Consider the following 13,527-nt stretch of genomic DNA (forward strand, 5'->3'; position numbering starts at 1 on the left):
TGCGCTCAAAAAATACTCAATCTATTTCACTCGGAATTCAACGACGCAGTCAGGTAACATTCGAACAAATTTTTAACATAATTTGGATTTTGCGGCAGTGGTTTGGTAGGTACTGATGTAATCTTTCAACGCGCAGCGCTTCGGAAAGTTTACAGAGTTCCTGGAGCTGGTTGCAGGTTCAGGGACTGCTGGGAGACGGCATGTCCTTGGAGGGGGGCATCATGGACGGCTCCACGGTTGGCGGCCACATAACGAGCTTCACGTTGGGCAACGACGGCCACTGGAGCTGGGGCAGCGTAGGCGGCATAGGCAGTTGGGACCACGGAAGCCTGGGCAGCATAAGAGATTGGGGCGTATCCTCCATATCCGTATCCGGAGTAGGCCAATGGGTATCCGTATCCGTGGTTTTGCTGGACAACAGTTGGAGCAACGCTGTATGCCAGAGGAGCGGAGTAAGCCAACGGGTAGTAGGTTCCCTCAACGGCGGCCACGGCCAAGACCATCATGACTACAGCTGCGATGCACTGAGGGAAATGATTAGAATTTTGTTAGAAATTTGTTTCTAGAGAAAAAGTTCAAAATTGAAAACAACCTTCATGATTGTTGATTGTTTGGTGATCGTTGGAACACGAGAGTTGAGTTTGAAACACAAATGTGATTTGATTCTGGATTGAACAAACATCGGCTTATATACGCCACCCTCACGGTTCATAGACTATCCCGACTGTCCAAAAATACAATTAGATGATTGGCATTCCGCAGAAAGAAAGAAAACAAGCAAAAAAAACCACCGAAAATCAGCCGCAAAAGTTGGGTGTGCAAAGCGAAGCAGAGAATTTACTTTTATTACCTTCTTACTACCTACTCCCATATTCTTGGGCCACAGGCTCTCGTTGAGGTTTCTTGAACCAGGATGGGATTGATATTCCTGATATCTTAGGCATTTAGCTTTAGCAGCCACACAACTTCAAGCCGTTTCGATTGACGGAGTCCATTGCGTATGGGCGGTTGACATTTAGTTCTACATGGCGTGGCGATCATGTTTTTGTGCACTTGAAAAAGGTTGATGGGTACCAACTTCTTAGGACTACCGGTTTAAAACTGGACTCCCCTTTACGAGGAAGGAATGCAACCCTTTTGTCACTTTTGCTGTCTCTTCTTTGGAGCTGCCCTGAAGCTGGACGATCCAGTAAATTAAAGAACTGATCTCTTGCTTGACAGAGTTCTCCACCCGAGGGACACACCTATATGGGGGGAAGAGATTGTCTGTTTATGCGTAGTCCTATGCACAATTATTAAGCGGTTTTAGTTGTTTTTTGAATCCGGTTAGGTCCATTCCGGGTGCGTGTAGAACAAAAGAATGACGTAGTTTGGCCTATGGATGCAGCATATTCCAACGGGAGCTGGATCCGCGATCTAGTTAAGTATATAAACCGGGCGATGCGTCTTCATCAGTACAGTTCAATTCAACTTTTCTTCAAAGTAACTTGAAACAACATCCTTAAATCAGCAATCATGAAGGTAAGTTGGTTTAGAAAACTCAAAATAAGAACTAGTTTTTCCTAAATTTTCTTTTTAAATTTCCCTCAGTGCATCGCAGCTGTAGTCATGATGGCCCTGGCCGTGGCCGCTGTTGAAGGAACCTACTATAGCCCGTTGGCCTATTCCGCCCCACTGGCCTACTCTCTACCGCACACCACCGTGGTTCAGGACAATTCGTACACCCGATACTTGGCCCCCGCCCCTCTGGCTTATGCCGCCGCTCCGGCTCCATGGGCTTATCCAGCTGCCGCCACCTACATCCAGCCAGCCCAGCCGATCCTGCTGGCCAAGAAAGAGGCCCGCTATCTGGCCGCCAACCGTGGAGCTGTCCATGATGCCCCCCTTCCGGGACACGAAATTTCCCAACAGTCCCTAAATCTGGAACCAGCACCAGGAACTCTGTAAATTTTGACGACCTTCAAAGGTCTAAAGGTCGCTCGAGTGTACGAATAGTCAAATTGAGATGTCGGTCAGTCGGATTTTGTAAAAATATATTTATATTGAATTGAAATTTCTCTTTCTTTCATAAATCGATCGATGACACCCAAAAAAAAAGGATTGAATTACAACATTTTTAACAAAAAGTATAAAAATAACTTAAAACACTGTAAAAAAACAGTAAAAATGTCAAAAATGAAAAAATGACAAAAATGAATAAGAAAACTGAAAAAATAACAAAAATGACAAAAATGAGAAAAATGAGAAAATGCGAAAAATGACAAAAAATGACAAAAAATGACAAAAAATGACAAAAAATGATAAAACATGACAAAAAATGACGAAAAATGACAAAAAAGACAAAAATTACAAAAATTACAAAAATTACAAAAATTACAAAAATTACAAAAATTACAAAAATTACAAAAATTACAAAAATTACAAAAATTACAAAAATTACAAAAATTACAAAAGTTACAAAAATTACAAAAATTACAAAAATTACAAAAATGACAAAAATTACAAAAATTACAAAAATTACAAAAATTACAAAAATTACAAAAATTACAAAAATTACAAAAATTACAAAAATTACAAAAATTACAAAAATTACAAAAATTACAAAAATTACAAAAATTACAAAAATTACAATAATTACAAAAATCACAAAAATTACAAAAATTACAAAAATTACAAAAATTACAAAAATTACAAAAATTACAAAAATTACAAAAATTACAAAAATTACAAAAATTACAAAAATTACAAAAATTACAAAAATTACAAAAATTACAAAAATTACAAAAATTACAAAAATTACAAAAATTACAAAAATTACAAAATTGACAAAAATTACAAAAATTACAAAAATTACAAAAATTACAAAAATTACAAAAATTACAAAAATTAAAAAATTACAAAAATTACAAAAATTACAAAAATTACAAAAATTACCAAAATTACAACAATTACAAAAATTACAAAAATTACCAAAATTACCAAAATTACAAAAATGACATAAATTACAAACATTACAAGAAATTACAAAAATGACAAAAATTACATAAATTACAAAAATTACAAAAATAACAAAAATTACAAAAATAACAAAAATAACAAAAATTACAAAAATTACAAAAATTACAAAAATACAAAGAAGAACAAAAATTACAAAAATTACAAAATTACAAAAATTACAAAAATTACAAAAATTACAAAAATTACAAAAATTACAAAAATTACAAAAATTACAAAAATTACAAAAATTACAAACATTACAAAAATTACAAAAATTACAAAAATTACAAAAATTACAAAAATTACAAAAATTACAAAAATTACAAAAATTACAAAAATTACAAAAATTACAAAAATTACAAAAATTACAAAAATTACAAAAATTACAAAAATTACAAAAATTACAAAAATTACAAAAATTACAAAAATTACAAAAATTACAAAAATTACAAAAATTACAAAAATTACAAAAATTACAAAAATTACAAAAATTACAAAAATTACAAAAATTACAAAAATTACAAAAATTACAAAAATTACAAAAATTACAAAAATTACAAAAATTACAAAAATTACAAAAATTACAAAAATTACAAAAATTACAAAAATTACAAAAATTACAAAAATTACAAAAATTACAAAAATTACAAAAATTACAAAAATTACAAAAATTGCAAAAATTACAAAAATTACAAAAATTACAAAAATTACAAAAATTACAAAAATTACAAAAATTACAAAAATTACAAATTTACAAAAATTACAAAAATTACAAAAATAACAAAAATTACAAAAATTACAAAAATTACAAAAATTACAAAAATTACAAAAATCACAAAAATTACAAAAATTACAAAAATTACAAAAATTACTAAAATTACAAAAATTACAAAAATTACAAAAATTACAAAAATTACAAAAATTACAAAAATTACAAAAATTACAAAAATTACAAAAATTACAAAAATTACAAAAATTACAAAAATTACAAAAATTACAAAAATTACAAAAATTACAAAAATGACAAAAATGACAAAAATTACAAAAATTACAAAAATGACAAAAATGACAAAAATTACAAAAATTACAAAAATTACAAAAATTACAAAAATTACAAAAATTACAAAAATTACAAAAATTACAAAAATTACAAAAATTACAAAAATTACAAAAATTACAAAAATTACAAAAATTACAAAAATTACAAAAATTACAAAAATTACAAAAATTACAAAAATTACAAAAATTACAAAAATTACAAAAATTACAAAAATTACAAAAATTACAAAAATTACAAAAATTACAAAAATTACAAAAATTACAAAAATTACAAAAATTACAAAAATTACAAAAATTACAAAAATTACAAAAATTACAAAAATTACAAAAATTACAAAAATTACAAAAATTACAAAAATTACAAAAATTACAAAAATTACAAAAATGACAAAAATTACAAAAATTACAAAAATTACAAAAATTACAAAAATTACAAAAATTACAAAAATTACAAAAATTACAAAAATTACAAAAATTACAAAAAATACAAAAATGACAAAAATGACAAAAATGACAAAAATGACAAAAATGACAAAAATGACAAAAATGACAAAAATGACAAAAATGACAAAAATGACAAAAATGACAAAAATGACAAAAATGACAAAAATGACAAAAATGACAAAAATGACAAAAATGACAAAAATGACAAAAATGACAAAAATGACAAAAATGACAAAAATGACAAAAATGACAAAAATGACAAAAATGACAAAAATGACAAAAATGACAAAAATGACAAAAATGACAAAAATGACAAAAATGACAAAAATGACAAAAATGACAAAAATGACAAAAATGACAAAAATGACAAAAATGACAAAAATGACAAAAATGACAAAAATGACAAAAATGACAAAAATGACAAAAATGACAAAAATGACAAAAATGACAAAAATGACAAAAATGACAAAAATGACAAAAATGACAAAAATGACAAAAATGACAAAAATGACAAAAATGATAAAAATGACAAAAATGACAAAAATGACAAAAATGACAAAAATGACAAAAATGACAAAAATGACAAAAATGACAAAAATGACAAAAATGACAAAAATGACAAAAATGACAAAAATGACAAAAATGACAAAAATGACAAAAATGACAAAAATGACAAAAATGACAAAAATGACAAAAATGACAAAAATGACAAAAATGACAAAAATGACAAAAATGACAAAAATGACAAAAATGACAAAAATGACAAAAATGACAAAAATGACAAAAATGACAAAAATGACAAAAATGACAAAAATGACAAAAATGACAAAAATGACAAAAATGACAAAAATGACAAAAATGACAAAAATGACAAAAATGACAAAAATGACAAAAATGACAAAAATGACAAAAATGACAAAAATGACAAAAATGACAAAAATGACAAAAATGACAAAAATGACAAAAATGACAAAAATGACAAAAATGACAAAAATGACAAAAATGACAAAAATGACAAAAATGACAAAAATGACAAAAATGACAAAAATGACAAAAATGACAAAAATGACAAAAATGACAAAAATGACAAAAATGACAAAAATGACAAAAACGACAAAAACGACAAAAATGACAAAAATGACAAAAATGACAAAAATTACAAAAATTACAAAAATTACAAAAATTACAAAAATTACAAAAATTACAAAAATTACAAAAATTACAAAAATTACAAAAATTACAAAAATTACAAAAATTACAAAAATTACAAAAATTACAAAAATTACAAAAATTACAAAAATTACAAAAATTACAAAAATTACAAAAATTACAAAAATTACAAAAATTACAAGAATTACAAAAATTACAAAAATTACAAAAATTACAAAAATTACAAAAATTACAAAAATTACAAAAATGACAAAAATGACAAAAATGACAAAAATGACAAAAATGACAAAAATGACAAAAATGACAAAAATGACAAAAATGACAAAAATGACAAAAATGACAAAAATGACAAAAATGACAAAAATGACAAAAATGACAAAAATGACAAAAATGACAAAAATGACAAAAATGACAAAAATGACAAAAATGACAAAAATGACAAAAATGACAAAAATGACAAAAATGACAAAAATGACAAAAATGACAAAAATGACAAAAATGACAAAAATGACAAAAATGACAAAAATGACAAAAATGACAAAAATGACAAAAATGACAAAAATGACAAAAATGACAAAAATGACAAAAATGACAAAAATGACAAAAATGACAAAAATGACAAAAATGACAAAAATGACAAAAATGACAAAAATGACAAAAATGACAAAAATGACAAAAATGACAAAAATGACAAAAATGACAAAAATGACAAAAATGACAAAAATGACAAAAATGACAAAAATGACAAAAATGACAAAAATGACAAAAATGACAAAAATGACAAAAATGACAAAAATGACAAAAATGACAAAAATGACAAAAATGACAAAAATGACAAAAATGACAAAAATGACAAAAATGACAAAAATGACAAAAATGACAAAAATGACAAAAATGACAAAAATGACAAAAATGACAAAAATGACAAAAATGACAAAAATGACAAAAATGACAAAAATGACAAAAATGACAAAAATGACAAAAATGACAAAAATGACAAAAATGACAAAAATGACAAAAATGACAAAAATGACAAAAATGACAAAAATGACAAAAATGACAAAAATGACAAAAATGACAAAAATGACAAAAATGACAAAAATGACAAAAATGACAAAAATGACAAAAATGACAAAAATGACAAAAATGACAAAAATGACAAAAATGACAAAAATGACAAAAATGACAAAAATGACAAAAATGACAAAAATGACAAAAATGACAAAAATGACAAAAATGACAAAAATGACAAAAATGACAAAAATGACAAAAATGACAAAAATGACAAAAATGACAAAAATGACAAAAATGACAAAAATGACAAAAATGACAAAAATGACAAAAACGACAAAAACGACAAAAATGACAAAAATGACAAAAATGACAAAAATGACAAAAATGACAAAAATGACAAAAATGACAAAAATGACAAAAATGACAAAAATGACAAAAATGACAAAAATGACAAAAATGACAAAAATGACAAAAATGACAAAAATGACAAAAATGACAAAAATGACAAAAATGACAAAAATGACAAAAATGACAAAAATGACAAAAATGACAAAAATGACAAAAATGACAAAAATGACAAAAATGACAAAAATGACAAAAATGACAAAAATGACAAAAATGACAAAAATGACAAAAATGACAAAAATGACAAAAATGACAAAAATGACAAAAATGACAAAAATGACAAAAATGACAAAAATGACAAAAATGACAAAAATGACAAAAATGACAAAAATGACAAAAATGACAAAAATGACAAAAATGACAAAAATGACAAAAATGACAAAAATGACAAAAATGACAAAAATGACAAAAATGACAAAAATGACAAAAATGACAAAAATGACAAAAATGACAAAAATGACAAAAATGACAAAAATGACAAAAATGACAAAAATGACAAAAATGACAAAAATGACAAAAATGACAAAAATGATAAAAATGACAAAAATGACAAAAATGACAAAAATGACAAATATTACAAAAATTACAAAAATTACAAAAATTACAAAAATTACAAAAATTACAAAAATTACAAAAATTACAAAAATTACAAAAATTACAAAAATTACAAAAATTACAAAAATTACAAAAATTACAAAAATTACAAAAATTACAAAAATTACAAAAATTACAAAAATTACAAAAATTACAAAAATTACAAAAATTACAAAAATTACAAAAATTACAAAAATTACAAAAATTACAAAAATTACAAAAATTACAAAAATTACAAAAATTACAAAAATTACAAAAATTACAAAAATTACAAAAATTACAAAAATTACAAAAATTACAAAAATTACAAAAATTACAAAAATTACAAAAATTACAAAAATTACAAAAATTACAAAAATTACAAAAATTACAAAAATTACAAAAATTACAAAAATTACAAAAATTACAAAAATTACAAAAATTACAAAAATTACAAAAATTACAAAAATTACAAAAATGACAAAAATGACAAAAATGACAAAAATGACAAAAATGACAAAAATGACAAAAATGACAAAAATGACAAAAATGACAAAAATGACAAAAATGACAAAAATTACAAAAATGACAAAAATGACAAAAATGACAAAAATGACAAAAATGACAAAAATGACAAAAATGACAAAAATGACAAAAATGACAAAAATGACAAAAATGACAAAAATGACAAAAATGACAAAAATGACAAAAATGACAAAAATGACAAAAATGACAAAAATGACAAAAATGACAAAAATGACAAAAATGACAAAAATGACAAAAATGACAAAAATGACAAAAATGACAAAAATGACAAAAATGACAAAAATGACAAAAATGACAAAAATGACAAAAATGACAAAAATGACAAAAATGACAAAAATGACAAAAATGACAAAAATGACAAAAATGACAAAAATGACAAAAATGACAAAAATGACAAAAATGACAAAAATGACAAAAATGACAAAAATGACAAAAATGACAAAAATGACAAAAATGACAAAAACGACAAAAACGACAAAAATGACAAAAATGACAAAAATTACAAAAATTACAAAAATTACAAAAATTACAAAAATTACAAAAATTACAAAAATTACAAAAATTACAAAAATTACAAAAATTACAAAAATCACAAAAATTACAAAAATTACAAAAATTACATAAATTACAAAAATTACAAAAATGACAAAAATTACAAGAATTACAAAAATTACAAAAATTACAAAAATTACAAAAATTACAAAAATAACAAAAATGACAAAAATGACAAAAATGACAAAAATGACAAAAATGACAAAAATGACAAAAATGACAAAAATGACAAAAATGACAAAAATGACAAAAATGGCAAAAATGACAAAAATGACAAAAATTACAAAAATGACAAAAATGACAAAAATGACAAAAATGACAAAAATGACAAAAATGACAAAAATGACAAAAATGACAAAAATGACAAAAATGACAAAAATGACAAAAATGACAAAAATGACAAAAATGACAAAAATGACAAAAATGACAAAAATGACAAAAATGACAAAAATGACAAAAATGACAAAAATGACAAAAATGACAAAAATGACAAAAATGACAAAAATGACAAAAATGACAAAAATGACAAAAATGACAAAAATGACAAAAATGACAAAAATGACAAAAATGACAAAAATGACAAAAATGACAAAAATGACAAAAATGACAAAAATGACAAAAATGACAAAAATGACAAAAATGACAAAAATGACAAAAATGACAAAAATGACAAAAATGACAAAAATGACAAAAATGACAAAAATGACAAAAATGACAAAAATGACAAAAATGACAAAAATGACAAAAATGACAAAAATGACAAAAATGACAAAAATGACAAAAATGACAAAAATGACAAAAATGACAAAAATGACAAAAATGACAAAAATGACAAAAATGACAAAAATGACAAAAATGACAAAAATGACAAAAAATGACAAAAATGACAAAAATGACAAAAATGACAAAAATGACAAAAATGACAAAAATGACAAAAATGACAAAAATGACAAAAATGACAAAAATGACAAAAATGACAAAAATGACAAAAATGACAAAAATGACAAAAATGACAAAAATGACAAAAATGACAAAAATGACAAAAATGACAAAAACGACAAAAACGACAAAAACGACAAAAATGACAAAAATGACAAAAATGACAAAAATGACAAAAATGACAAAAATGACAAAAATGACAAAAATGACAAAAATGACAAAAATGACAAAAATGACAAAAATGACAAAAATGACAAAAATGACAAAAATGACAAAAATGACAAAAATGACAAAAATGACAAAAATGACAAAAATGACAAAAATGACAAAAATGACAAAAATGACAAAAATGACAAAAATGACAAAAATGACAAAAATGACAAAAATGACAAAAATGACAAAAATGACAAAAATGACAAAAATGACAAAAATGACAAAAATGACAAAAATGACAAAAATGACAAAAATGACAAAAATGACAAAAATGACAAAAATGACAAAAATGACAAAAATGACAAAAATGACAAAAATGACAAAAATGACAAAAATGACAAAAATGACAAAAATGACAAAAATGACAAAAATGACAAAAATGACAAAAATGACAAAAATGACAAAAATGACAAAAATGACAAAAATGACAAAAATGACAAAAATGACAAAAATGACAAAAATGACAAAAATGACAAAAATGACAAAAATGACAAAAATGACAAAAATGACAAAAATGACAAAAATGACAAAAATGACAAAAATGACAAAAATGACAAAAATGACAAAAATGACAAAAATGACAAAAATGACAAAAATGACAAAAATGACAAAAATGACAAAAATGACAAAAATGACAAAAATGACAAAAATGACAAAAATGACAAAAATGACAAAAATGAAAAAATGACAAAAATGACAAAAATGACAAAAATGACAAAAATGACAAATATTACAAAAATTACAAAAATTACAAAAATTAAAAAATTACAAAAATTACAAAAATTACAAAAATTACAAAAATTACAAAAATTACAAAAATGACAAAAATTACAAAAATTACAAAAATTACAAAAATTACAAAAATTAAAAAATTACAAAAAGTACAAAAATTACAAAAATGACAAAAATGACAAAAATGACAAAAATTACAAAAATGACAAAAATGACAAAAATGACAAAAATGACAAAAATGACAAAAATGACAAAAATGACAAAAATGACAAAAATGACAAAAATGACAAAAATGACAAAAATGACAAAAATGACAAAAATGACAAAAATGACAAAAATGACAAAAATGACAAAAATGACAAAAATGACAAAAATGACAAAAATGACAAAAATGACAAAAATGACAAAAATGACAAAAATGACAAAAATGACAAAAATGACAAAAATGACAAAAATGACAAAAATGACAAAAATGACAAAAATGACAAAAATGACAAAAATGACAAAAATGACAAAAATGACAAAAATGACAAAAATGACAAAAATGACAAAAATGACAAAAATGACAAAAATGACAAAAATGACAAAAATGACAAAAATGACAAAAATGACAAAAATGACAAAAATGACAAAAATGACAAAAATGACAAAAATGACAAAAATGACAAAAATGACAAAAATGACAAAAATGACAAAAATGACAAAAATGACAAAAATGACAAAAATGACAAAAATGACAAAAATGACAAAAATGACAAAAATGACAAAAATGACAAAAATGACAAAAATGACAAAAATGACAAAAATGACAAAAATGACAAAAATGACAAAAATGACAAAAATGACAAAAATGACAAAAATGACAAAAATGACAAAAATGACAAAAATGACAAAAATGACAAAAATGACAAAAATGACAAAAATGACAAAAATGACAAAAATGACAAAAATGACAAAAATGACAAAAATGACAAAAATGACAAAAATGACAAAAATGACAAAAATGACAAAAATGACAAAAATGACAAAAATGACAAAAATGACAAAAATGACAAAAATGACAAAAATGACAAAAACGACAAAAACGACAAAAATGACAAAAATGACAAAAATGACAAAAATTACAAAAATTACAAAAATTACAAAAATTACAAAAATTACAAAAATTACAAAAATTACAAAAATTACAAAAATTACAAAAATTACAAAAATTACAAAAATTACAAAAATTACAAAAATTACAAAAATTACAAAAATTACAAAAATTACAAAAATTACAAGAATTACAAAAATTACAAAAATTACAAAAATTACAAAAATAACAAAAATGACAAAAATGACAAAAATGACAAAAATGACAAAAATGACAAAAATGACAAAAATGACAAAAATGACAAAAATGACAAAAATGACAAAAATTACAAAAATGACAAAAATGACAAAAATGACAAAAATGACAAAAATGACAAAAATGACAAAAATGACAAAAATGACAAAAATGACAAAAATGACAAAAATGACAAAAATGACAAAAATGACAAAAATGACAAAAATGACAAAAATGACAAAAATGACAAAAATGACTGTTGTAGTATAAACATTGCAGTCCCTGACCTAGTAATAGTGAGAGAACATAACGACAGACGAGAACGGGAATTTAGACTATCTCGAAAGGCATCTAAAAGAAGTCGCAGGAGAGATAAGCTCTGTTCATCGCAGAGCGGAAGAGAACGTTACCTTAAATTTTATGCTTTTTCTCTCTCCGTATGAAATACTTAAACGGTAAAGTAAATGTGTTAGTTGTAGGGATAGAGAACTTTTGCTTTATATACGTTTCTCTGTTTCGTCACTTTTTGTACAACACAATTGTGAAGACAGCCCAAACCGATCCGTCGCCGTGTAAACACCCCGAGCAATAAACACCCAATCATTCGAACCGAAATAAAATTTGAGTTTTTAAGTTTTTACCAAATTAACCGTCGCGTTCTAAATTGTGTCCGAATAGTGTTCCGGCCCCAAAACATTTGGTCCTTCGAACCGGATGACCGTCCGGAAAAGTGGCTCCGGAACATAAATTGGACATTAGAGTTTTCAAGTGAAGTTTGGACTCCGCCCGAGCAGCAAAAGTGTGAACCATTTTCTGTTCACAAAGTCGCCATCGCAGTGCCGAATAATCGAACTGAAGTGATTGTTGTTAAGGACAAAACAAGTGCATCCTCTTTTGAAAAGCCAAGGCTTGGCTTGGATGCAATTGAGTGCATCAGACTCCAGTGTCAGCCATCGCGATCTCGGAACAATTGCCCACCGTTTACCTGAAGCATACCAGAGAAGTGAAGCCGATACCTAGGACAGCTGATCAACGAAGCAGAGGACAGCTGATTGGACAGCAGCACAGCAGAGGACAGCTGATTTTACAACCAGCAAACGACGCAACGTCTTAAGGAGCAGTTTTTCGAAATTGAGCAAGGAAGTATCTTAAAAGGCTTGATGCATGAGGCCAAAAAGTAGTGCTTAATAAAATAAAGAATTGATTTCGAATTGATCTTTAGTTGCATGAAGTGTGTGCCCTGTCCGTTTAACTGCAATTGGTCTTGGTAATTCATTGGCATTTTTACTTTGCTTTACATATTGGTTGTGCCCACTCGCTGCTGTCAATATCGGGTTGCTAGTCTCACAAATTCGCGTCGCGATCGGATGGAACGTCGAGTTGATCAAATTTAAGTGCATATACCCTAAGTCAGAAGCACATAAGGTGCATGTCAGAGCACATTAAGGTGCAAGTCAGAAGCACAGAAGGTGCAAGTCAGATTTTTTTGTCAGAACTATTCAGTACTGGACGGATTGGGTCCAAGGTGTTTGAGTTTGTCAGAAAATACAAGTTTG

At 25.3% G+C, this 13,527-nt stretch overlaps 2 protein-coding genes across 2 annotated transcripts; one reads left to right on the forward strand and one right to left on the reverse strand.

Moving 5' to 3' along the window:
• LOC129749306 (adult cuticle protein 1-like) lies at positions 1–737 on the reverse strand. Its single transcript, XM_055744244.1, has 2 exons — positions 593–737; positions 1–524 (listed from the first exon to the last, which is right to left on the reverse strand). The coding sequence occupies exons 1-2, from the start codon at positions 710–712 to the stop codon at positions 150–152; spliced, it is 495 nt and encodes a 164-aa protein (XP_055600219.1). The 5' UTR covers positions 713–737; the 3' UTR covers positions 1–149.
• Positions 738–1,384: 647 nt separating this feature from the next.
• LOC129749252 (adult cuticle protein 1-like) lies at positions 1,385–2,053 on the forward strand. Its single transcript, XM_055744184.1, has 2 exons — positions 1,385–1,521; positions 1,591–2,053. Exons 1-2 carry the CDS (start codon positions 1,516–1,518, stop codon positions 1,945–1,947), a joined length of 363 nt encoding a protein of 120 aa, XP_055600159.1. The 5' UTR covers positions 1,385–1,515; the 3' UTR covers positions 1,948–2,053.
• Positions 2,054–13,527: the final 11,474 nt, after the last annotated feature.

Source organism: Uranotaenia lowii, chromosome 2 (assembly GCF_029784155.1).
Source record: "Uranotaenia lowii strain MFRU-FL chromosome 2, ASM2978415v1, whole genome shotgun sequence".
In the NCBI taxonomy this organism is placed as follows: Eukaryota; Metazoa; Arthropoda; class Insecta; order Diptera; family Culicidae; genus Uranotaenia; species Uranotaenia lowii.

Bases quoted from the DNA above. Each gene is read 5' to 3' on its own strand.
- LOC129749306 (XM_055744244.1), bottom strand. From the start codon at position 712: ATGAACCGTGAGGGTGGCGTATATAAGCCGATGTTTGTTCAATCCAGA. The intron at 525-592 runs GTTGTTTTCAAT...CATTTCCCTCAG, and splicing joins AACAATCAACAATCATGAAG to TGCATCGCAGCTGTAGTCAT.